The following is a 26,449-nucleotide window of genomic DNA, read 5'->3' as shown; positions in this document are numbered from 1 at the left end:
AGTGGTGTGCTGGATCCGGGGGTAGCCCCGGTTTGCATGACTGTGCTCGAAATTCACTTGAAACTACTCCAGAGAAAATACATAGTTTTGAGATTTACTCTGACGTTTTACTCCCATCAAACGTATCTTTATAGTGATGGTACAATAACTTAGTAAGACATCTTTGGGTCGAAATCTATCTGGGCCAGGTGTGAGTGTCAGACGATATGACCTAATTCTACACGGAAGTGTTGCGATGTAAAACTCGTGTAGGTGACAGCAGCTATTGAAACCGACAATAACACACACATTTAGGACCTGTTCGCTCACTACCACGCAATGAGGTCCATGCGTCTGATATATTTTTTTACACGGGGACTATTTGTTTTGGGTATGTATTTTCATGGACAACAATAGAAGCCAATCTTCTTACACATTTATTAACAACCACATTATTGCTGACAGTGAATGATGTTATGTATGTGAGAGGTTATTTACAATTATGCATGTTGTTTAATCATATTATGAACATATGCTGCCTGTTGTATTTGCAGGCCTCGTGTCTGTATCAGCAACATCTGACCACGTCGTTACACATGTTGGTCATGACGCAGTCATCTCCCTCAACGTATCTCAGGCTGGCGGGGAGTTCAAAGTCGGCGTGGAAGTTAACAATGTCACAGAATATCTCTTTCTTATTGACACGGACACTACAATAGTGAACAACAGCCGTACATGGTACAGAGACAGATACAGAGTCCGAGGGAACATCACCTCATCAGTGTTCAGGTTGACACTGTACAATGTCACCACAGAGGACGCCGGTATCTACGAGTGTCTCAAGTTTGACACCCAGAGGGTGCCTGGTTGTGAAAAGCTTCTGATTGTTGCACGTGAGTACTTCATGAACACTTTATAGGACAACACGTTTTGACCCCTGATATGTGAGATTCTGCAATGAATTAGTGAACATAATTGTTCTGAAAACAAGAAATGTAAATATTGAGACACCTATCATCGCTTTGGTATAACGTTAAGTGCACTGTCCCTATTGATGTATCAAGGGTAGTGTGACAAGCATATATTCATTATTGTCATATATGGGGATTCATATCTAAAGAATTATTGTTTTTAATGATGTCGCTCAGTGAACGTCGGTATGTGTATGGTGTTTTTTCTATGATGTTAGAAATTGATATGCGACATGTTTGCTTTTGTTGAGTATTGTTCTGCTATAGAGACACCAGTCATGCCAGGACCAACCACAGCTGTGGCATTTACTAGTGACGGCTCATTCCTGAAAGCCCACTTCTATGTTGATGTTACAGAGAATCCATCACAACCCAACATCACAGGACCTGCCTCAGCTGTATCAGGTGGGAGTGTGACCCTGACATGCGCCTCCTCCTCCCGGAGTCTGCCCCCGGACCTCCCCCCACTGACCATGAACTACACCTGGAGGAGGAACAGTGAGGAGATTCAGGGAGGTGGAGACGTCCCTGTAGATGGCCCGAACCTCACTGTGAGACACATTAGCAGAGAGAAGGAAGACAACTACACCTGCCAGGCCGTGGAGGAGGGGCTGGTGTCTGACTGGAGTGCCGAACATGTACTGGATGCTCTGTGTGAGTAGAACAACTTCATTTATTATAAAACTGGCAGTGAAATAGTCGAATCAAGTAGTGAAATAAATTTCGCACAGTTCCCATGAAATGGTATCGCCACTCTTTTAGGTAATCACCGCCTCAGTGGTCTAGTGGTAGAGCGTCCGCCCGGGGCGGGTTTCTATCTACGGCCGCGTCAAAAGATGGTACTTGTTGTTACCATGGCTGGCGTTCGGCAGAAAGGGCCGGAGACATGGACTGGTCGGCTAGGCGTTAGTATACAGTGTCTGAGTGGGGTTTTCATGTTAAACTGCGGCATGGTACCTCAGAGGACTAGCACTATAAATCGGCATCAGTCCGGACTAGTTCAAGCAGCCATACACACACGTGCATGCACGTCGCTATTTAAGTGCATTAATCTTGGACGTGACGTTAAACTCCATTTCACCTCACCTCACCTATCAGATAATCTCGTCACTGGTAAAAGGTAAAGGCTCGTGTAATGGGTCGCGACCCTTGACTTTGTTGAAAGAAACTTGGCATTTGATAATTGATAGTTGTCTGGCCTTTTTGTTTGTCCCTAAATATTTTCTGTCAAGTCTGTTCAGTTCCTTTTGTATTGATAATACTTACAAAATGTTCACACGTGACTGATCAGCTGTTTGCACATGGTTGCATCACCAGTTTTCCTTTGCGCTAACAGATTGTCTTATGTGTGTCTTCAGTTTGCATGTATTAAAAAACATTACAACAAGAAAAGTCTGTACTTACTAAATTTCGTATTTCGTTCAAGTCTGAAATATTTCCGATCTTGTATGTGAACCCTGACGAAAGTGGCTAGGCTCTGAACATGGTTCGAGTACTTAGTTTGAGAAGTGAAATCACACAAAATCAGAATGGTGGTTAAATACGCTGTTTATCTCATCCATTGACGTGGTTAAAACCGATATTGACCCACAACGGCCGCTAAATATCCTCTATACAGAACAAAGACGTTTAGCTTGTATAGTGTTGCACTCAGCATATTCTACCTACATTACAGCAGCCTTTTAATAATCGCGTCTGGACCAAACGATTTAGTTATTGATATTGTGAACTATCTACATCGTCGTCATCGGCGTACGATGACATGCAGTCAACCAAGTAACCAAATCTGTCCACCACAGTCATTTAATACACTCTTACGACCAGCATAATGTACAGTAAACTACGTTTATAACGAACACGCTTATAACGAACTTACTTTTTTGTCCCGACTATTTGCTGTAGTTATGCTGTATATATGCTTATAACGAACTACGGTTATAACGAACTAAAGTTAGTGGTCCCGTTGAGTTCGTTATAACCGTAGTTTACTGTATTGGGATAATGGCATTTCCGAAAGGTTCTAAATTGACATCACGAAGCAAACTATTTGTCATACACCAACAGTGCCCTTAAGCTAACAGTGTTATATTACACTGTTAATGACAGCAGAATTGTAACTTATTAGCAAACACTCCAGATGGACCTGGGCAGACAGTATTCTTGATTTTGGTAGAATATGACTGGCTTTTCTTTCTCCTAATTAGATCCTTTAGTCAACGTTACTAATCTAAATATAAATGTTTAAGACAAAGCTCAGGCTTTTATCTCCAGGTTGTGGTTCTGTAAATGTTTTGGATGAGGAAATCAACAGCGAACTCAATAATCGCATTGTAAAAATTCTTTAATTATTTCTAATATTCAGATGGACCAAACACGGTACGTTTTAACGAAAAGGACGACACAGTGACTGCTACAGAAGGTGACCCCCTCACAGTGAGATGTTCTGCTGACTGTAAACCCGCCTGCACTGTGGCCTGGTTGGACACAACCAGACAGAGCGGGACCTCGGGACCTCGTGAGGCTGTATTGTATATACCAGCTGTAAACAAATCTCTGTCTGATCTGTACACCTGTCACGTCAACAACACACATGGAAATAAGTCTCGGAACCTAAAGCTGGATATACAGTGTAAGAACTTCATATTTGTCCTGACATCTAATCTCCCCTACATCTGCCTTACTAAGTTATCAGATAAGTTGGGCGACAGGTAAATCGAATATATTAATATAGCGCAGCTGTTATTTAATTTGAATACCGGTCCCAATGAAACTGATTTCAACATGGTTATGTATTTCTTCTATTCAGATCCTCCGTCTGTCAAAAACGTTTCTGATATTTCTATAAACAATATTACAAGAAAATTAGGCTCTGTGTCCTTTCTCTGTGTCGTGGACGGTGATCCGAAACCTAGTGTATATTTAAGACCTGAATTGACAAACAAAACGTAACCAATGACTTGTGAAACTCTTTCAAAATCCATTCATACTTCTCATCAATATTACGAATGCATCCACACAATCGAGAATTTTGATGTCTTCCTTCATGGCGCGTACTCCTGCAGAGCTGAGAACACTGTAGGCCACGTAGACAGTCGTGCTGTTGTTGTGACTGTACCTAGTAAGTAACAAAACTATGGGGCGGGGAGGGATGGAGGGGTTCTTGGAGTTGTTTAAACGTAATTTGTTCAAGATAAGTAAAGGTCCGCAGGTTTTATGCCAAGCAAAGTTCAATTCAACGTTTTGAAGCAGTGACCGAAAGAATATTTAATCTGTAACAGCAATCCAGAAATGTCCCTCACCCCACCTAACTACACCCATAATATTAAATTGTGGATCCCGAGACGTACATAGTGCAATATTTACAATACATCTTCTTATTTTTAAGCAGCTGAACCTGGCGTCTCCAACGTCGTGTCTACAGCTGTTATCTGCTCGGTCCTCGTTGTTCTCGTCGCTGTGTTCCTCGCCATCCTTCTGTACAGACACAAAGCCAAGAAAGGTAATGTCATGTCAGAATGGGATTGAATACTTGACATCGTATCAACAATTCTACATCCGTTCTAAGCGACGCTGTGTGCACAAAAGTAACATATTATGTTATGTCATGTTCGAGAGTTAACAGACAAAATCAGTACCAAGATGTCGCATTTCAATTACTATAGATGTGGAGATTAACAAGATAATTGTGACGTCTACATTTCAGGAAAGCGACCGTACAGGTAAGAATATTATCATAGGTACTTGTGAGTGTGTGAGTAGGGTATTACACCGCTGTCGGCAATCTGCAAGGCGGAGAACACCAGAAAGGGTTCAGCAAATGGTACTTATATGGTATCGAACCTGGGTGTTCTGTGTGATCAACTAAGGCTTGTACCACGTGGCCCCACGTTTAAAAGTACTTGATGTTATTATCTTAGAAAGAACACGCCAAATACAACATAAAGTCTTCCCCAGACTGTCAACTAATCTCCTCAATGTTTTCTCCCATCAGAGTCGGTGCAGACAAAGAAGACCAACTCCAGCAAGACCCCAGTCGTGAGTACATAAAACAAAGCATAGTCTCTGATACACTGACAAATTCATTGTGATCTGCCGAGCTTGGGCTGCTGAGAACACAGAAATATAACTCCTTCCACTACTACTCTTTGAACTTCATTACTTCACTTCTGTGGAGATGTCTGCACGCTAACGCCCGCCTCTTTCATATCACATCCATATATCCTCTTGCTCCAAGAACACTATCACTGCCAGCTTCTCTATGCTATAGTTTGTATAGAGCGCATGAGTAAGTGAGTTGGGTTTGACACCCCTTTTGAAAGTATTACAGTTATATCGCGGCGTGTCAGCTTAATGTGGGAGGAAAGCCCCAAGTGATGCAGGTCTCAGATGTTTACCGCTTCGGTGAAACCCATGAGCAGGGTTATGGTGCTGACACACCTAGAAACATAATTGGGGCGAACCGTGATTCGAGCCCACAAATCATAGGTTTCTGGCGTGCCTAAAGGACGCACCTTTGCACAGTTTTGCTGTGTTGTTTAGCACTGCACTCAGCAATATTCCAGCTGTATGACGCCGGCCGGTAAAAAAATCGAGTCTGGACCAGACAATCCAGTGAATGACATCATGTGCATCGATCTACGCAATCGGGATGCAATGACATGCATCAACCAAGGCAGCGAACCTGACCACCTCTTACAAGCATAGTCACCTATTACGGCAAGCATGGTTTGCTGAAGACCTAATCTACCCCAGATCTTCACGGGTGAGGTGTACCATGGTACACCGACGGCGTATGCTGGCTGGCGTTCGTAGATGCGACACCGTGTACCATGATACAACGACGGCGTACGTAGGCTGTTGTTGGTAGATGCGACACCGTGTACCATGATACAACGACGGCGTACGTAGGCTGTTGTTGGTAGATGTTACATCGTGTACCATGATACAACGACGGTGTACGTAGGCTGTTGTTCGTAGATACTACACCGTGTACCATGATACAACAACGGCGTACGTAGGCTGTTGTTCGTAGATACTACACCTGTACCATGATACAACGACGGCTGTTTGTAATCGTTTCTGACTACCACGTCTGTACATAAATCAAACAGTTGGAAAGAGATGGACACCATTTGTGTTGTACACCACAGTCTGTCTTATAAAGTTGAGAACGTAGAGACTTCAGATAATAAACTGTATAACGGCATACGTGAATTGTAACTGCAAGCTCCCTTTACAGATAATCAATACGACCTGTCACGACCTGTCACTGATCGCATCGTCGTGGTGGCGGCCTTATGGTGTTGGCGACATAACACACCAAGATATCAGAAACGAAAAATTTTGACAACAAGGGATCATATTTCGTAATTTGATTAAATCCATAGTCGTCGCTGAGTGACGGTTAACCTCTAAAGTTTGGACTTCCATCGCCCGGGTCGTAGTTTCATGCGGAAGTTGAACAAAACACAGGCACAATTCTAAATATGTGTGTAACTCTTTGCCAAGAGAGAATCAATATGGAAGGTTGTATACCATTTAACAAATTAATACCAATCTGTTCTTTTAAAAGCTTGAAACTATTGAAACAATCTGATTGAATAAATGTTTCTGTGACGGCAATGAGTGAATACTAGATACAGAGTATTGTGATAGACCAATCTTGGGCAGGCGAACAGTTTGTGAATTTCATCATGCAAAGCTACACACTGTCGGGTACATTCTTGACATATTGCAACCACCCGCGGCCCTTTAAAGCTGGTATCACAATTTCGTTGTTATTCTCACTTTCCGCCAAATGATAAATATGTGTTTCTTTTCATTCCATAAATACTTCCTACTTTATAGGTGACGAGTTCAAACAGAGAAAATATTTATGTAATGCTGCAATTAAATCTTTTGCTTAGTGGGATTCAAATATTTGTATGAAACGTACAATTTCCCTGTACAGTCCCCTTCCTCTTCTTCGGGAAACAGTATCGACATCTGTAATAAGTTTATGTATATTTACGATAAGGGGCGGTGGGGTAGCCTAGTGGTTAAAGCGTTGGGTCGTTACACCGAAGACCCGGGTTCCAATACCCACACGTGTACAATGTGTGAAGCCCTTTTTCCGTGTCCCCCGCCTTGATATTGCTGGAATATTGCGAAAAGCGGCGCAATATTATACTCACACATTCTCTCTTATGGAAAGAGTATCCGACATCTGTAATAATAACATTATGTACATTAACAATGCGCCAACTCCACACCCTAAAGCATGCTAGAGAACTACATTATTACCCCTGTCAATAGATCAGTGTGAACTCGATTTTTTATTCTCAGCTCCTTAGAAAGCATGCTTACTACCAATGAAGTCCTTATTCACAAATCAATGAATGCCTTTTATCTACCGCGTTGGCTAGATACATATTTTTTTCTGTGGGAGAACAATTGTGGCAACCATTGTTTCGTACTTTGAATGTTAAACAAAATCATGTTTGGGTTGATCTCTAGGAGCCACAAGGTAGATCTGAGCAGACTCGTTCACACTACCCTCTCGCATGAATGAATGACAGTTTGACAGCTGATGCAGTTCTAAGGCAAAACATTCATTTATTTCAAAATAATCTTCACTTTTCTGTTGTTGTTTGTTTTTTAACGACGCACTCAGTAATAGTCGCCTTTTATGGCAAGCATGGGTTGCTGAAGATATATTTTACCCCGGATCTTCCTATTTCTGAATATCCTCAACTACTTATGATCATATGAGAAGTTGACTGACTACTGGGTGTCAACCAGCATCTGTCATGGCAATATTTGACACATAGGAGTCATATATTTGCACAGCAGTTGCAAAATTATTTCCTAATTCACAATCAAACAGGAGTGTATACACGCATGAGTACATGTTTTTACTTGTTTTGATTACGAGAAGTGTTATGGCTGTACCGAATATCAAAGTTTATCTTGAATCATGTTTGTTTTGCATGCGAAACTAGGAACAGTCCCAGCACTGCCCTTCCTCCCACTCAGTCTAAGCTTTGCTTTCTGGCTTTATATTCCGCTTGATTTTCACGATGACGCGACTCATTGTGACAATGACCTTTGGTCGAATGTCCGCAATTTGTCCCTATTCCAGATCGTGTATGTCGAGAACAACGGTATATATGGCGTCATTCCAGCTTGATACGTACATCCATACGTTGCCAATACAATAAATAATAATAATATCCATAAAGTTGTACACTTTCTTATAAGCTAACCAACTTCTGGATTGCCCATTAAAAAAGAGAGAGAAATGTTACTTTTGGAACAGACTCCAAGCACGACTGTACCAACAAATGTCGACAAAGTTTGTTATCAAATACTAATGCTCAGAAGAGGAAACTGGAACTAACGTTTATTTGGTGTTTATTTATCCTACAGATCTCTATTCCAAGGTGAAAAAAAGGAGAAGGGCGGGACGTGAAGGTAGTCATAATCTATACCTCCGAGGAATATCTACTTCATCTGATAATTCATATTCTGTAAATCTTCACTTGCCGTATTGTGCACGAGCACGAGGTGACCTTTTCGGGGGCATTCTTCGAGCAGCGTAGTTTCGCCAACTATTGAGGATCCGATGGCAATATACTGAATGTTGTTCATTTTGTCTAACACTGGATTGCGTTTTCCAAACTTGATTATTTACAGGTCGCAGTAATGTAGCTCGAATATTTCATACTCCCAACTTCCCCTCACTCACTCATTGGTATTCACTCCGCAGTGTCTGATGTGTATGAGCAAGTCAAGTTGGACTCACCAAGACAGTTTAAGAACTGGATGTACGGCGCACGATCCTCGGTGAGTTTGTATCACGCACGCACGTTTCCAGGTGACTTAATCAATCTGGTGGTCAGGGTCGGGCGATCATCCCCGGACGCCGTGGATTGTTGCTCACAACATCAGTCACTGGATTGTCTGGTTCAGGCTCAAGTATTTACAGGCCAGTGTATAACATTTGGCACTATTTTGCTCTAAACCTGAACATTATTTACGGACTGATCATTTGTTAGAGGGAGGTGGGTCACGTCTTACGTGTATTTGGGTGGGTGGGGTGTAGTGGGCGGGAGTTACATAAAATGGAGGGCGTTAATCCCTAGTTGTTAATCCAAAACCGGTATCACACGTACTGTATAATATTCTCATACATTTGAAAATGTTTAGTTCGTTATCATAAAGAATATTAGTATATCGGTGTGTTAATGATTACAATGAGAACATGTTTTAATTGATCCAGAATGAGAGAATGGTTCTGATCAACAACTCGGACCACACCCCAGGCGTTACCAACAACTGCGGAAAACGGGTGAGTTCAGAACAGGTCATTCAATAGGTTCTCCGTTAGGTGAGATGAAATTGATTTTAACATCGCGCTGAAGAGTACTGGACTCGTATGTGTGGTTTTGAGGCTATTATATTAAACCGGACTTATACCGGTTTCATAGTGCCAGCCCACTAAGTTATCATGCATGCAGCAATTTTACATGGGGGTGGGGGTGTGTGCGTATCAATGGTTGATAATCTATTTACATTTCTTACTTTGATGTGTGGTCTTTATACGCTTAAACCGTGCTGCAGCAGCCTTCTTTTAACTCATGATGGGGTCGAACCAAAAGAAATGTACTTTCTAAGATGGTTTACTTTAAAACTGCCGCGGTCGGCTGCCATTACTTGTGTCCTGTGTCAGGTAAGAAACACATCCTTTCTTAAGCACATTGTGAGTGGTCGGTGCTACCGGTAGGGCAGGACATTCTTACCCTTTTCGTGAACAATGAGTTTCAGTGAACCACTCCTATAATTTGCAGAGTTATTTTTACGCCTAGTTGTATCTGTTCCGAAGAATAACCGAGACTGTTTAATCTCTGGCGTTGACATTTTATATTAACTGTGGATGATAATGTTTTTTTTTTATGAATTCGTAAATTGTTGCTGATAGAAATGTTAATGAATTGAAAGCTTAGTCTTCAACTAAAAATACTCATGACATAGTTAAACTTTCAGAACGAAGATGGACTCATGTACGCCGACCTTGACCTTGCCCAGCCCACCCTGGTTGACGGTATGCCCATCATACACAGCAGGGAGGAGCCCGTGGTGTATGAGGAGATAGACTTCTTCCTCACCCCGGGGCCACAGCTGCCGGACAGGATCTGGGAGGTTGAGGAGGACGACAACTGCTGGTAGAGAAAAAAGGTTGGGACAACTTGAGGATTTCTATGGTTTGTTTATTGATTACGAAATTCGTGCTCTGGAATAATGTGAAACATGTGCATTGTGGGTTCTTATTACTCAAACCTAGCATAAGCGTTATGCAGTAAAGCCCCTATCTCAAATTCACGAATCTGAACAAGAATGAACACGATTTAACGTTTTTCCTTAAATCGTGTTAGAACGTATGAAGGTCGCGCACTCATTCCTGTTCATTCGTGGTCGGTCGCTAGCGGTCGTATGGACGTCGCAGCTCGGCTTAAATCGTATTATATATTTTTGCAATGCAAAAATTTATAACACGATTTAAGCGGAGCTGAAAAGTCGTCTTCAGTCGTATGACAGTCATTTTCAATCGTATGAAGATCGTGTTCAGTCGTATTAAGATCGTGTTCAGTCGTATAAAGATCGTGTTCAGTCGCGTAAGAAACTCATACGGCCTTTATACGTTTTAACACGATTCAACACGACTTTCATACGCCTGAACACGAAATCCATGTTTGTCATACGACCGGAAGAGCCCCTCACGTGACTGAGTGAGAACGTGGGAAACACCCTGAAAATGAAAGCTCATTCTACAGCCATGCCAAACCTCAGGCGGCCGAAACGGAAGCTCAAAAACAATGGTCGAACCCAGAATCTCTTCCTGTTCCTCACTCTGCGACGCCTACGCTGCCTCCTACCCCTCACCATCAAAGCCATGGCTACCAGAAGTACTTCCTCCTCCAAAGCTGCTTCTTGCGGGTCTTGTTCGTTGTTGAACATGTTGAAGACTGGCACAGAAATGCTGTTGCAATGCAGCTTATATAATACATGACCCACGTGACCAAAATAAACAAAAATATGTCGTATGAAGGTCTTGCTCAGTCGTATGGAGATCGTGTTTATTTTTGTAGACGTATGGACATCGTAATGATTCGGGTTTAATCGTATGGCCGTCGTGTTGATTCGTGTTAAGTAGTATGGGCGTCGCATGACAGTCGTATTGGGGTCGTGTTAACTGAGGTTAAATCGTGTTCTATCGTATGAATATCTTATGACGGTCGTATGAAGGTCGTGGGAGGGTCGTGGGAGGGTCGTGTGAGGGTCGTATGAAGGTCGTGTTTGGTTAAGAAAGTTGCATAAACCACAAGGTCGAGCAGGAATCAACACGATTTTACAACTTTTCTTAAATCGTGTATGTGAGATAGGGGCTTAACTGTTTCACAATGTGCGTTTCCTTGAAATCCATGACGAAATGTACATCAACTTTACGTCAGTAGTTTTAAAGAGAAAAGTTAAAGTTGCCTATGAAGTTTGTTAAACTTTCAGAACAATGAAGGTCTGACGTTTGGGAGGAAGTCTAATTAAATGGCATCAAGGCGATGATGATGTCTAATCTTGTGCTCTGTTGAAGACAAAATTTAACATTTCCCAATCACAAAACTGTTTGCACGATGCTTGTCGTAAGGGGATCGGGTGGTCAGGCTCGCTGACTTGGTTGATGCATGTCATTGATCCGAATTGCGTGGATCGATGCTCGTGATCTTAATCACTTGATTGTCTGGTCCAGACTCGATTATTTACAGACCGCCGTCATATAAAACCCATGCAGTCAGGTGTAAATGAAGAACTACGGTAAGTATGGGTTGCTGAATATCTATTCTACCCGGACGAATGAAGCTAAATATGGTTAATGAATAACCACACTTACGGAATCCTTGTCTAAATTCGTTATTTTGTATTGACAGAAAGAGTTCGTTACAACGGTTACGGTACAAGTACGTACGTTGAAAAAGTGGTTATATTTCGACTACATTAGTAACATGAAATAATCTCACAATACGGTGTTATCTTTCTTTAATCATTGTAAGCACAATTTTCACATACTACCGGGTTATTGGATGAGAAAATGATCGAATATTGTTTAACAATAGTTTGTATTTTAACGGCGACAAGGAAAACAAATATTGTATTCTGTGCATCAAGACCGTTCTAACAATTCATTTCCAAACTGCGTGTTGAGATTTATAGTAAAATGTATTAATACTAGCGGGGGGAAAAGCAACTGCTTCTTATTTGTGTGCGAGTATGGTTTTACGCCGCTTTTAGCAATATCCCAGCAATATCACGGCGAGGGACACCTTAAATGGTCTTCACACATATACTCATGTCTGGAATCGAACCCGGGTCTTCGGCGTGACGAGCGAACGCTTTAACAACTAGGTTACCCGACCGCCCCCGCTTCATATCAAGTGGTTCAAGTGTTATGTTATTAAGAATAACAACATAATATTTGGCCATTCGTCTGATTATTTTTTTTATGCATAAGTATCGACAGCATTGTACTTAACACATGCAAACAGTTAATGGTGTGCTATATATCCTTCGTATTTGGGCTTAGGACCTTTCAGCCACCCTTCTTGGATCTTCCATGTGGTGACCAACTGCGAAATTCACAAAGTCGGTATGACACCATATGTTTAATATTACCGTATCTATAGATATCCATCTTGTGACTTTGTTTTGTAATCCACGCAGGGGTGCCATGTGGCTACAACTCGGACACAGAAACATAGCAATGTACTAAATGGAGACCATGGTTAACCCATGCTTGTCGTTTGTTTGTTCATTACCGCCGCACTCAGCAATATTTCAGCTACATGACGGCGGTCTGTAAATAATCGAGCCTGGACCAGACAATCCAGTGATTGAGATCATGAGCATTGATCCACGCAATTGGGATACGATGACATGCATCTACCGAAGTCAGCGAGCCTGACAACCCGATCTCGTTAGTCGCCTTTAACGGCAAGTATGGGTAGCTGAAGACATGTTCTACCCTGGACCGTGAGGCCACTAACGGAATCGGGATGTAGTGGGTGAGTGAGTATGGTTTTACGCCGCATTTAGCAATATTCCAGCAACATCACGGCAGGGGACACCACAAATGGGCTTCACACATTGTACCCATGTCGGGAATCGAACCCGGGTCTTCGGCGTGACGAGCGAACGCTTTAACCACTAGGGTACCCGACCGCCCCAAATCGGGATGTAAGGCTCACCGACTTCGTTCATGCATGTCATCGTATCCCAATCAAAGACCTCGATTATTTACAGACCGCCTTCATATAGCTGGAATATTGCTGAGTGCGGCGGTAATGAACAAACAAACAGCAATGTGTTAAGTTTGTTGTTTAACGTCGCACTCAGCAATAGTCCGTAATGTAACATGTATGTGTTATTAAGGGAAAGTCGGTACTGATATGTACTGAGGTCTTGTGTTTAATTATTACTATATTACATTAATGTGCCTTATTGAACAACTTTCCACCTATTGGAACATGGTACCTTTCTATACCGTAAATACTCAAACATACAGATATTCCTGTAGTGATGTAGATTGACGCCAAAATATTGTATTTTATCCCCTCACTTATTAGGATCTATGTGAAATATTGTTTTCAAGTTTTGAAATGCCTGCCATCTCTTTATGTATGGACACGGTTTCATATCATCCATGGAATTATATTCTGTGGCATCATACTTTGCTGCTAGTCATGTGTAACCGTGTTTGTTTGTAAATGATGGTCACCATACGCACAATGAATTACGAGGCTGATCACGTTGGAGTTAAAATGCATTTATATATTTAACTGTGTGACCATGTTGTTACATGCACCGATGAATGTTACAATTTGTACATTTTAAAAGCAATTATTTTGTTACAAGTTAAATTGTAAATATTAATGTTAAAAAGTATGTTCATGTTTTGTTACCTGTATTTCCATTTGATCGCGTTGGTGTTGCATGCATTTCAGTTTGATCGCGTTGCTGTTGCATGCATTTCAGTTTGATCGCGTTGGTGTTGCGTACATTTCAGTTTGATCGCGTTGGTGTTGCGTGCATTTCAGTTTGATCGCGTTGGTGTTGCATGCATTTCAGTTTGATCGCGTTGGTGTTGCATGCATTTCAGTTTGATCGCGTTGGTGTTGCATGCATTTCAGTTTGATCACGTTGGTGTTGCGTACATTTCAGTTTGATCGCGTTGGTGTTGCGTGCATTTCAGTTTGATCACGTTGGTGTTGTGTGCATTTCAGTTTGATCGCGTTGGTGTTGCGTGCATTTCAGTTTGATCACGTTGGTGCTGCATGCATTTCAGTTTGATCGCGTTGGTGTTGCATTCATTTCAGTTTGATCACGTTGGTGTTGCATGCATTTCAGTTTGATCACGTTGGTGTTGCATGCATTACAGTTTGATCTCGGTGTTACATGTATTTCCATTTAATCATGTTGGTTTTACATGCATTTGTTTGATCACAATGGTGTTACTTGCATTTCAGTTTGATCACGTTGGTTTTGCATGCAATTCAGTTTGATCACGTTGGTGTTGCATGCATTTCAGTTTGATCATGTTGATGTTGCATGCATTACAGTTTGATCTCATTGGTGTTGCATGTATTTCCATTTAATCACATTGGTGTTACATGCATTTGTTTGATCATGATGGTGTTATATGCATTTAAGTTTTATCATGTTGGTGTGAAATGCATTTCTGTTTGATCATAGTGGTGTTATATGCATTTGTTTGATCATGATGGGTGTTAAATGCATTTACATTTGATCACATCGGTGTTACATGCATTTCACTTTGATCATGTTGGTGTTAAATGTATATACATTTGATCATGTTGGTGTTAAATGTATTTACATTTGATCATGTTGGTGTTAAATTTATTTACATGGTGCATTTATATCTGGTAAAATGTATGTAAATGTAATATTATGATCAGTTGTCGCAAGTTTCATCTTTTTAATATGTCTCAAAGTATGTTCACAGTGTTTGGACAAATATTTTGCAGTTCAGTATAAATTTTAGACGTTGGTGTTATATGCACAAATACATATGTACAGTAGAAAAGAAATAATTTTGTTCAAGTAAAATTGTAAATATTTTCCATGTGAATACATCACCTGAAGGAAACTAAAACTCTACTGTATATCCAAAATAGGATTACGTTTTCATCACATGCATTCATCTACCAAACAAGTTCAGGGACTCATATTATGCTTCTAACAGTATTATTAACTGGTTTGTATATTTTATTACCACCTAGTAATGTCTTTGCACATTGCATAGTGTCACTAGTATCACATCTTGTACTTCATACGTTGTTTTTTATTGTATTTTATGAAGAGTTTTACTTTGCATTTGCTTGTTTAAAAAAAATATTAATAAAAATTAATGCTTGAGCAAATTGTGTCTCATGTCCATTTTTTGTTTGTAAGACCTGACAAACTGGCAGGGTGCGTGAGTGAGTGAGTAGGGTTTTATGCCGCTTTTAGCAATATTCCAGCAATATTACGGCGGGGACACCAAAAATGGGATTCACACATTGTACCCATGTCAGGAATCGAACCCGGGTCTTCGGTGTGATAATCGAACGCTTTTACCACTAGGCTACCCGACCTCCCAAAAACTGGCCGATACAGACCTACATGAATATGGCTTCAGGACATGCTCCCCCTTTTGTGAACACCTGGTATCATCATTATATGATAGTGACTCATACACATGCTCATAGTTTAAGTCATACAATGACCTCTGATTTTGGAAGAGATTTCTTTTGATTATGGAAAAAAATGTTGCCTTCAACAGAGTTACATGATTCAATGCCTCAGTTTTGTTTATTTGGTTTTCTGGTTTGATGTTAAACGCCGCATTTAGCAATATTCCAGCTATATGATGGCGGTCTGTACATAATCGAGTCTGGACCAGACAATCCAGTGATTGATATTGATATCATGAGCTCCCATCTAAGCAAGTGGGATACGATGACATGCATCAACCAAGTCAGCGAGTCTGACCACCCGATCCCATTTGTCGCCTCTTATGATGAGCATAGTCGTTTTTTACGGCAAGCATGGGTTGCTGAAAGCCTATTCAAACTGGGATCTTCACAGCCTCAGTAAATCTTTCTTATATATCATGGTTTCATATAATATAGGAAAATTGGTCAGGGGGTGCTTATTGGAACAAGGTGCTTAATACAGTGACTACGGTGACATGAAATATTGCTAACTGCAACATTAAACAACATTCACTCACGGCCATGCAGTATACCTTTGCAAAATTAGGTAATTTAATGTCCTTTTCATACACAATGCTGAGCAGCTTTTTACGCTAGAGCTGATGTCATGCGGCAGAAGCAAAACTGCTTCACAAGCAGATAGCCAGCCTTCTGCATAACTCCTTCACTATTCAACATTTTATACCCCAGCAGTGAGTGTACAAAAGGCAGGCAGGCAGCAGACCTTGGAAACTGAACAGTCATCAATATAGCAGATCAATAACAGTCAACAACTATAGAGACTATATATGTTAATCCTGGACACTAACCCAAGTATGTGCATGCATGTGTGCGTGTGTGTTTGTTGTCTCACGCCACACACAGCAATATTCTGGCTATTCCCAACTATACATCCTGTTAGTAATCGAGTCTGGACAGACAATTCAACAATTGATATTGTGTGTAATGATCCACGTCGTCAGGGTGTGATGACATGCAAGGAACTATGTCACAGAATCTGATCAACCGATCCATTAAGTTGTCTCTTTGGTTCACAATGATTTCACAACACATTTTAGGGATATATACTGAAAGTGTGTGTGAATTCCCTTGGACAGAGCTCCAGATAAGCTGCGTATCTGCGTGAAATATGCATCAGAAATGCAGAAATACACAGTAAAATATAATCCAAGCGTATCAAATACGCAACGAACATTACAGATACGCTACAAAAATAAAACTTGTGCGTATCATCAAAATATTGTGAAGTAACCCTGCGTATTCGATTAGCAAATCAGCAACTTATTTTGAAATTATAAAGGGGCATTCCGTCAACCTTGCCAAACTCCACGATGACAGTTACATCATGATCATTTGCCATCACACTTTCTTGTGGAAGTATCGTGGTATTTTTGAGTCCTATAAAGCTCTCTAACCCACACGACACCAGTTTACAGGGACTAGATGAATAGTGTTTTTAAATATTTAACTTAAATACCCACATGTGTAAAAACTAGTGGGTAACAGAAATTTGAATACGCAGGTAGAATTACTGATACCCAATGATTTTAAAATGTATGGGTAAAATACCCACAACACCAAAAGCTTATCTGGAGCTCTGCTTGGATCATTGGCACTGCGACCAATTGACAAGTTACAATGAATTCACAACACATTTTAGGGATATATACTGAAAATGTGTGTGAATTCCCTTGATTCATGGGCACTGTGACCCAATGACAAGTTACAATGAACTCACAACACATTTTAGGGATTTATACTGAAAGGGTGTGTGAATTCCCTTGGATGATTGGCACTGTGACCCAATGACAAGTTACAATGATTTCACAACACATTTTAGGTATATATACTGAAAGTGTGTGTGAATTCCCTTGGATCATGGGCACTGTGACCCAATGACAAGTTACAATGATTTCACAACACATTTTAGGGATATATACTGAAAGTGTGTGTGAATTCCCTTGGATCATGGGCACTGTGACCCATTGACAAGTCACAATGATTTCACAACGCATGTAAAGGACATATACTGCAAGTGTGTTGGGATCTTTACACAGTAAAGTGAAGATGATCACACAGAATTACTGGAAAATGCTAACATTATCACAAGACTATGATGTGCATTGATGCGTTATTACCTTTAGGTAATCACCTGATCATTTGAAAGCAATTTTAGAAAAGCAAATTCATCACATAATATGGAGGAGGTTCTCAATAGTTACATGTATTTCACAATTCTGTGGCTACAAAACCGATCAATAAGCTCATGTTTCTCAATAAGCCTGTCACACAATCAAGCAATTGAGTAGTATCTCTGTGTTATCTTTACCCTGTACTAAGTCAGTGTAATCCAGGTCAGAGTGACACATGTGCTACCAGGAAATATTTCAGCTATCACAATTTCATGACTTGTTGCCATGAAATTCAAATATCTTACGCCACCAAAACCAAAACCGACACTGTTGAATATTCTTTTGTCGAAGCGAAATCGTTGACAGGGTTTCTTCCTCATATTTCTTCACTTTTCGATTTCATAAACCTGACCTCTACACTTTGTCAAGTACAACCTATATTGGGTTGTCATGGCAACTGTCAGATAACAAGTAATAATGTTGTGATAAAATTCTGTAAAATACATGTAACATTACATCATTCCCAGTGATATACATGGGTCTACATCAATTTTCGGGTCCAAGGAACTCTCAGTAACACATTTAGGGAGTCCGAAGTATGAAAATAGGGGCCCAAAGCTGTCAACATGTGCCACTTTTTAACAATAATAATCATTGAACATGGTCAGAAGCCTTAAGCCTGCTGTAGATGAGGGTTCAATGTTACATGCAATCTACAGTTTTGACAAACTTCATGATTCAAACTCCAATACTTTTCTATCTCACAGGACTCGCAACGCTAACCATATCTATTTTCCCAAAGTGTACACAGACAGGACGCACCGTTATCTGTCCGGTAAAACCCTGCTGATGGTTGCTGATGTTGTGCTGTTTGTGACATGTCCTTGTGGCAAGAAATACATGGTTATGCCCACTTCAGACACATCAAGATCCGGGGTAGAACAGGTCTTCAGCAACCCATGCTTGCCGTAAAAGGCGACTACGTTTTTCGTAACAGGTGACTAATGGGATTAGATGGTCAGGCTCGATGACTTGGTTGATGCATGTCATCGATCCCAATTGCTTGGATCGATGCTCATGATATTAATTATTGGATTGTCTGGTCCAGACTCGATTATTTACAGAACGCCGTAATATAGCTGGAATATTGCTGAGTGCGCCGTCAAACGACAGACCAACCAAATCACGCCCACATCATCAGAAGGCATCCTGAGTACAGTCCTCCTGGCATGTTGCACACGACTCACACAAGCCATTGCTCCATCTGAAAGTACAAATTCCAAACCATCATTAACATTATTCAGGCATATCATGAATAATTTGATACATGACTAACTTCCCTACCCTTCTAATACACTGAGCTATGAATCACTTAACAACTGCAAAGCGCTAAAGAATCACAAAGACATTTATAAGTTGTTCAGGGTATTGAAGTATTAAAAACATAAAACTGTTTCCTCTTAAAGTTCTGCAGTGTGTGACCATAAACTATAGTACTATTTCTGTATATTATAGTGATGTGTATGTGTCTGTGTGTTTGTATGTGTGTGTTTCATGTTTGTATGTGTGTGTGTGTTTGTCACTCTGTGTGTGTTTGTGCATGTCTCTGTGTTTATTTGTATGTATGTGTGTGCGTGCGTGCTTGCACTTCTCTGTGTTTATATGTATGTGTGTTTGTCTCTGTGTGCATGTCTGTGTGTGTTTGTGTGTGTCTGCACGTTTGTGTGTGTATGCACATGTTTGTGTGTGTCTGAACATGTTTGTGTGTGTCTGTGCATGTTTGTGTGTCTGTTCAAGTTTGTGTGTGTCTGTGCATGTTTGTGTCTGTCTGTGCATGCCTGTGCGGGTTTGTGTGTGTCTGTGCATGTTTGTGTGTGTCTGTGCATGTTTGTGTGTGTCTGTGCATGTTTGTGTGTGTCTGTGCATGTTTGTGTGTGTCTGCATGCCTGTGCGGGTTTGTGTGTGTCTAAACATATTTGTGTGTGTCTGTGCATGTTTGTGTGTGTCTGTGCATGTTTGTGTGTGTGTCTGTGCATGTTTGTGAGTGTCTGTGCTTGTTTGTGTGTCTGTGCATGTGTGTGTGTGTCTGTGCATGTTTGTGTGTGCATGTGTGTGTGTGTCTGTGCATGTTTGTGTGTGCATGTGCATGTTTGTGTGTGTCTGCGCATGTTTGTGTGTGTTTGTGCATGTTTGTGTGTGTCTGTGGATGTTTGTGTGTATCTCCATGCCTGTGCGGGTTTGTGTGTGTCTGTGCATGCTTGTGTGTGTGTGCATGTGCATGTGCATGTGCGTCTTGGTGTGTGTGTGTGTGTGTGTATGTGTGCATGTTTGTGTGTGTCTGTGCATGTTTGTGTGTCTGTGCATGTTTGTGTGTGTTTGTGCATGTTTGTGTGTGTGTATGTTTGTGTGTGTCTGCACATGTTTATGTGTGTCTGTGCATGTTTGTGTGTTTGTGTGTCTGTAAATGTTTGTGTGACTGTGCATGTTTGCGTGTGTCTGAACATGTTTGTGTGTGTCTGCATGTTTGTGTGTGACTGCATGTTTGTGTGTTTGTGCATGTTTGTGTGTGTCTGTGCCTGTTTGTGTGTGTCTGTGCGTGTTGGTGTGTATGTGTGTGTTTGTGTGTCTGTGCATGTTAGTGTGTCTGCATGTTTGTGTGTGTCTGTGCATGTTTGTGTGTGTCTGTGCATGTTTGTGTGTCTGTGTATGTTTGTGCATGTTTGTGTGTGACTGTGCATGTTTGTGTGTGTCTGTGCATGCTTGTGTGTGTCTGTGCATGTGTGTGTGTGTGTGTGTGTGTGTCTGTGCATGTTTGTGTGTGTCTCTGTGCATGTTTGTGTGTGTGCATGTTTGTGTGTGTCTATGTGCCTGTGTGTGTTGGTGTGTCTCTGTGCCTGTGTGTGTTGGTGTGTGTGTGTGTGTCTGTGCATGTTTGTGTGTCTGTGCATGTTTGTGTGTGTGTATGTTTGTGTGTGTCCGCACAGGTTTGTGTGTGTCTGTGCATGTTTGTGTGTGTCTGTGCATGTTTGTGTGTGTCTGTGCATGTTTGTGTGTGACTGCATGTTTAAGTGTCTGTGTATGTTTGTGTGTGTCTGTGCATGTTTGTGTGTGTCTGTGCGTGTTTGTGTGTGTCTGTGCGTGTTTGTGTGTGCCTGTGCATGTTTGTGTGTGTCTGTGCATGTTGGTTTGTGTTTGTGTGTATGTGAGTGTTTGTGTGTGTGCATGTTTGTGTGTGTCTCTGCATGTTTCTGCGTGTTGGTTTGTCTGTGTGTGTCCGTGCATGTTTGTGTGTGTCTGTGTATGTTTGTGTGTGTCTGTGCATGTTTGTGTGTGTCTCTGCATGTTTCTGCGTGTTGGTTTGTCTGTGTGTGTCTGTGCATGTTTGTGTGTGACTGCATGTTTATGTGTCTTGTGTATGTTTGTGCATGTTTGTGTGTGTTTGTGCGTGTTGTGTGTTTGTGCATGTTTGTGTGTGTCTGTGCATGTTTGTGTGTGTCTGTGCGTGTTGGTGTGTGTTTGTGTGTATGTGCGTGTTTGTGTGTCTGTGCATGTTTGTGTGTGTCTGTGCATGTTTGTGTGTGTCTGTGCATGTTTCTGCATGTTGGTTTGTCTGTGTGTGTCTGTGCATGTTTGTGTGTGTCTGTGCATGTTTGTGTGTGTCTGTGCATGTTTGTGTGTGACTGCATGTTGTGTGTCTGTGCATGTTTGTGTGTGTCTGTGCATGTTTGTGTGTGTCTGTGCATGTTTGTGTGTGTCTGTGTATGTTTGTGTGTTTGTGCACGTTTGTGTGTGACTGCATGTTTGTGTGTCTGTGTATGTTTGTGTGTGACTGTGCATGTTTGTGTGTGTCTGTGCGTGTTGGTGTGTATTTGTGTGTATGTGCGTGTTGGTGTGTCTGTGTGTGTATGTGCATGTTTGTGTGTGTATGTGCATGTTAGTGTTGATGTGCATGTTTGTGTGTGTTTATGTGTGTCTGTGCATGTGTGCATGTTTGTGTGTCTGTGTGAATGTCTGTGCATATTTGTGTGTGTTTGTGTATTTATGTGCATGTTTGTGTGTGTGTGTATGTGCATGTTTGTGTGTGTCTGTGCATGTTTGTGTATCTATGTGCATGATTGTGTGTTTGCGTGTCTATGTGCATGTTTGTGTGTGTTTTTCCCTGTGTGCATGTTTCTGCGTGTTTGTGTGCGTGTATGATATCACTGATAATGAGAAACCAATGCCAAAAATCTGGCATCACAATCCAATGATATGCAAAAGAGATGCTACTTATAATAAGCCACATGCATCAAATGCTCAATAAACTGTTGCCGAATGCCACCAATAAGTAAAACTTGTGTGGATGTTTCCCAACATAAACATGGCTTCAAATCATTTGGTGCTACATAATTGGAACAGTTCACTCAAGCATTTATTGATGATTGAAACGCTATTTAAATCACTGAAAAAGGTTTTGACACTGTGTTTAATCATTATTAACACTTGAGTGAACAATGACGTAACAGGATGCAGAGATTATTACCCTTGTGTTTCTGCTTTGTAAGACTCACATAATACAATTATATTACATGGTAACAAACTAGGCAACTAATCTCTGTGTCTCTGCTGGGAGTCCTGTTTAACTTCATTCCTACTGGCACTGACACTGACTCACCATAATTCACAAGGAAATCAAAACATGACTTCAGAGGATCAACAAAGCACATGATCTCCCTCAATATAACGCCATTACTGCAGACCATCTCCCTCAACATAACGCCCCTATTCATCTCTTAATACTATCAATAATGTCACAGAAATGACCACATGCACAAAAAGCTGTTGACAACATCCAACAATGATGCCAGGAAAAGATAAAATACATATCACACAAGCACCATTTAACAAAAAAAAGCAAGCATTGAATTTGACTCTCTACCTTTCCTTTAGTGTTCAATAATAACCTAACATCATATGACCTAACTATTTATAGACACCCGCTGTGTTTTGGGTACCTAGTATCCCAGGTGAAGAAAGGTCTTCCAGGACCTGTTACAAACTGCTAGAGAAAGTCCTCATACTAGGTGTATACAAGTTGATAAAGGGAGTATATACCTGTGTCAATTGGCCTAAGTGGTTTAAAATTGTATTAAAGATGAGTATTGCCAATAAATAATGCATTGTAGTATGCACGACATATTAGTTGCATTGTGAGTGAGTGAGTGAGTGAGTGAGATAGTGAGTGAGTGAGCGAGCGTGGTTTTATGCGGCTTTTAGCAATATTCAAGCAAAATCAAAGCTGGGGACACCAGAAATGGGCTTCACTGAACCCAGGTCTGGAATCGAACTAGGCTACCAGGCTGCATTGTGAATTTTGAACATAATGAGAGGTATGTGACAGGAACCTAACCGTGACACGGCCCATACAAAGACAACGTGTTTCACCATTTTATGGCTACTGTTTACTTACTGCTTTACCTGGAGAGAGATTAAGTATTATTTCTTTGTTTTGTTAGTGATGTAACTCTTGTTTGTAGTTATTATATCATACTTCAAAACAACTTTAAGAAACTAATTTAGGAAAACATTGAAACAAGATCATTTCCATACAAGTTCTGTTTGACAAAGTACTGCAAATACTAGAGGTGTAACGATACAGGAGGGTTGCGATACGATACGTATCGCGATACAGGGGTCGCGATATGATACATATCACGATACAGTGTTTACTGGTACAAGCTAAGCCAAGTTGATGTCTTTCTGCTCTCTAAAAGATGTGACAAGTACAGTTGAAGAAGATATAAGGTGTTTATTTACTGTTATAGCAAAGTGTCAGCAATACAGTATGTTTTACTTAAACAACAAACTGGCTTTGAAACTGTTAAACGTATTTCATGTATTTTCTTGAGTATAGTGCGCACCCCTGTGTAATGCGCACCCCCCTCTAGCGGATTCAATATTTTGGAAAAAAAGAAATTTGAATATTATGCGCAGACAAAAATTACACCGTGCCCCTTCAGCAAACTTCGTCAGTACAAATTCGAAATTTGAGATAAAAAATCACCAGACATGTTGATTTACCGTTGAAATTGTATTTTTCGTTCAGCTAGGCATTGTTTTATATCCAGGGATTAAGATTACCTTGTGTATTTTCTCGTAAACTAAGCCGGACACAGCAATCAGCTGTACACACGTTTTCTTGGAATCTACCGGTGATTCGGTCAAGACACACCCAATGATATAACTTTACAGGATTTTAATGCAAGGATCGGCAAAAGTTGTATCTGAAACTATTTTTTTATCAGGAATAATATATTCCAATATCTTGTTAATTTAGATGCAGCTTTTACTAAACATATAAAAAATAATAATAACCCTCAGCGAAGCAGTTGATCGCTATTGCCGGGTATTATTTTTTACATGGAATCAGTCTGACCAGTCACCGTCAAGGCTCCCGTGCACGTGATCGCGAGAATTACGTGTTGACATAGAATCGTCCAACAAAAACAAATATGACTTTTAACGAATCAAAGTATGGCATTTATGATATATGTATCCATTCTCTGTCAACTAAAGTTCGTTTCAAGGCGTCAATAGCGGTAATCTGACCGTGGTTGCTGTTAATAACGGTTAGTTTGTGCGATCTTCGGATCGCTTCACACACGATTTCGCCGAAATTAATTAAAACAATATTAAAAGGAATTTTGAATAAAATTAATAAAATAAGTTACAAACATAAGTCCAGATATACAAAGAACACTTTTTATAGCCAGACAGTGTAATTACATGAATAATTTGCGAACTTCAGTATGGATTTGTTGACATGGTATTTCCGGTGTTACGTGCTTGCGGTAATGTTTTTCTTGACCAAGGAGGCGGTCACATAGGTCATGATACAATATTACACAAAACAGGTTTCTACATACAGTAACAGGAATTGCTGTATTTTCACAGTATTTCAGTATTATGACACCATGATTTAATTAATTAGTGTGTGTTCATTGTAATTCCTGCAATATGACTGTTGGAACAGGTCATTTTCCATATTTTCAATGAGAGTAAAAAACGATGCCATGACACTGGGATATATAGTCAACAGTGTAAAGTGTACTGACAAATATGAAACAAGTGACTAATTTTTCAATGTTTCCAAATCTGCAAGAACGAATGGAGTAGGAACATTGTTGCAATGCACAACACCTAACTGATGTCACACAATTGTTTCTACTCTGGCATAATATACATTCTTGGGAGAAAATGCCATACAAGATTGGTGGGTTGGTTGGTTGGTTGGTTGGTTTACACCGCACTCAGCAATATTCAAGCTTTATGATGGCGGTCTGTAAATAATCGAGTCTGGACCAGACAATCCAGTGAGTGACATCATGAGCATCAATCCACGACAACTCAGGGCAGCTAATCATAATTCAAACTCGCCAACTGAATGGTGTATCAGAATTTGGTAACTGTTTATGAAAACGGTTGCCAATTAATTAGGGCTTCAACAAAAAGCTAGCATACAATCCTCAGAACCGTGGTGCCTGGTGTTTTCAGTTGTTCCCTGCCTGAGTCAGTACAACAGCCTCTAATGATCAGGAATATTGATTGTCAGGGAAGCAGAATCTAGCTACATTAGTACACGCATTCATAATGCATCATGACTGGGCTAGGAATGTAGATTGTTGGGTGGCATGCATATTCCATGCACAATGTGAGTCTACCAATGCAATGCCATTTTATGAACAACAGACTCAAATCCCACAATATTTCTGTCACAAGGTGAGGTGTGGTAACTTGTAGTCGATTTGTTCATCTAATGTAGGTGCTGAAGTGAGTACCTACCAACACTTGACTCCACTTACCCACATGAATTATTACCAGGAAATAGTAGTTTTTAGGGTTATTATCAATTCAGTTTGTTTGTTGTTAAACGACTCACTCAGCAACATACCAACTGTAAATAATCGAGTCTGGACCAGACAATCCAGTGATTCACATCATGAACATAGAACCACACAATTGGGATCGGTGAAATGCATCAACCAAGTCAGCGAACCTCTTACGACTAACATAGTCAATATTTACGGCATGCATGGGTTTATTGATTCAGTACAAGTGATCGATTTTTATAGACTGGCCTTAAAATGATCATGTTATGAGAATCACCAAGTGATAACTCAAATTCTATCAGTTGTTAACATAAACCATAACTTAGCGTGTCCTTTTCAAGATCTGTATGCCAGCAACAGATATTTTACGCGCGTTTCCTAAGGTTCATGGAAAGTATGTTCGAAACATAAAAAGGTTGATAAATGTTGTTTTAAGTTTCTTTTTTCGGTTTATAAGCATGGAAAAACACTTTCCCTCGGTTTTGGTAGACAGAGCATGCCCTGGGGGTCAGGAAAAAACGCAGGGGGTTCGCCCCCTTGGTTTTTCCCTCTTCCCAAGGCATGCTCTGTCTACCAAAACCGAGGGAAAGTGTTTTCTCCAAAACATAGCGACAGCTTTCTCTTAAATTTACAGTTTTGACTGACCGCAGACAAAAACAAAATTCTGGAAATATATATATACATATGATGTATTCGCC

General features: G+C 40.6%; 1 protein-coding gene across 1 annotated transcript in view; it reads left to right on the top strand.

The window, feature by feature from the left end:
* The first annotated feature begins 300 nt into the window (after positions 1 to 300).
* LOC139458089 (cell adhesion molecule CEACAM1-like) overlaps positions 301 to 26,449 on the top strand; it is a 99,166-nt gene continuing 73,017 nt past the window's right edge. The window contains exons 1-4 of the mRNA XM_071239396.1: positions 301 to 370; positions 534 to 872; positions 1,308 to 1,604; positions 3,313 to 3,579. Coding sequence (XP_071095497.1) covers positions 319 to 370; positions 534 to 872; positions 1,308 to 1,604; positions 3,313 to 3,579 — 955 coding nt within the window. The 5' untranslated portion in view covers positions 301 to 318. The remainder of the gene's footprint in view (positions 371 to 533; positions 873 to 1,307; positions 1,605 to 3,312; positions 3,580 to 26,449) is intronic.

This window comes from Haliotis cracherodii, unplaced genomic scaffold, assembly GCF_022045235.1.
Source record: "Haliotis cracherodii isolate W230 unplaced genomic scaffold, xgHalCrac1.p SCAF_12, whole genome shotgun sequence".
Classification (NCBI taxonomy): Eukaryota; Metazoa; Mollusca; class Gastropoda; order Lepetellida; family Haliotidae; genus Haliotis; species Haliotis cracherodii.
This window is presented reverse-complemented; position numbering and strand designations above follow the sequence as displayed.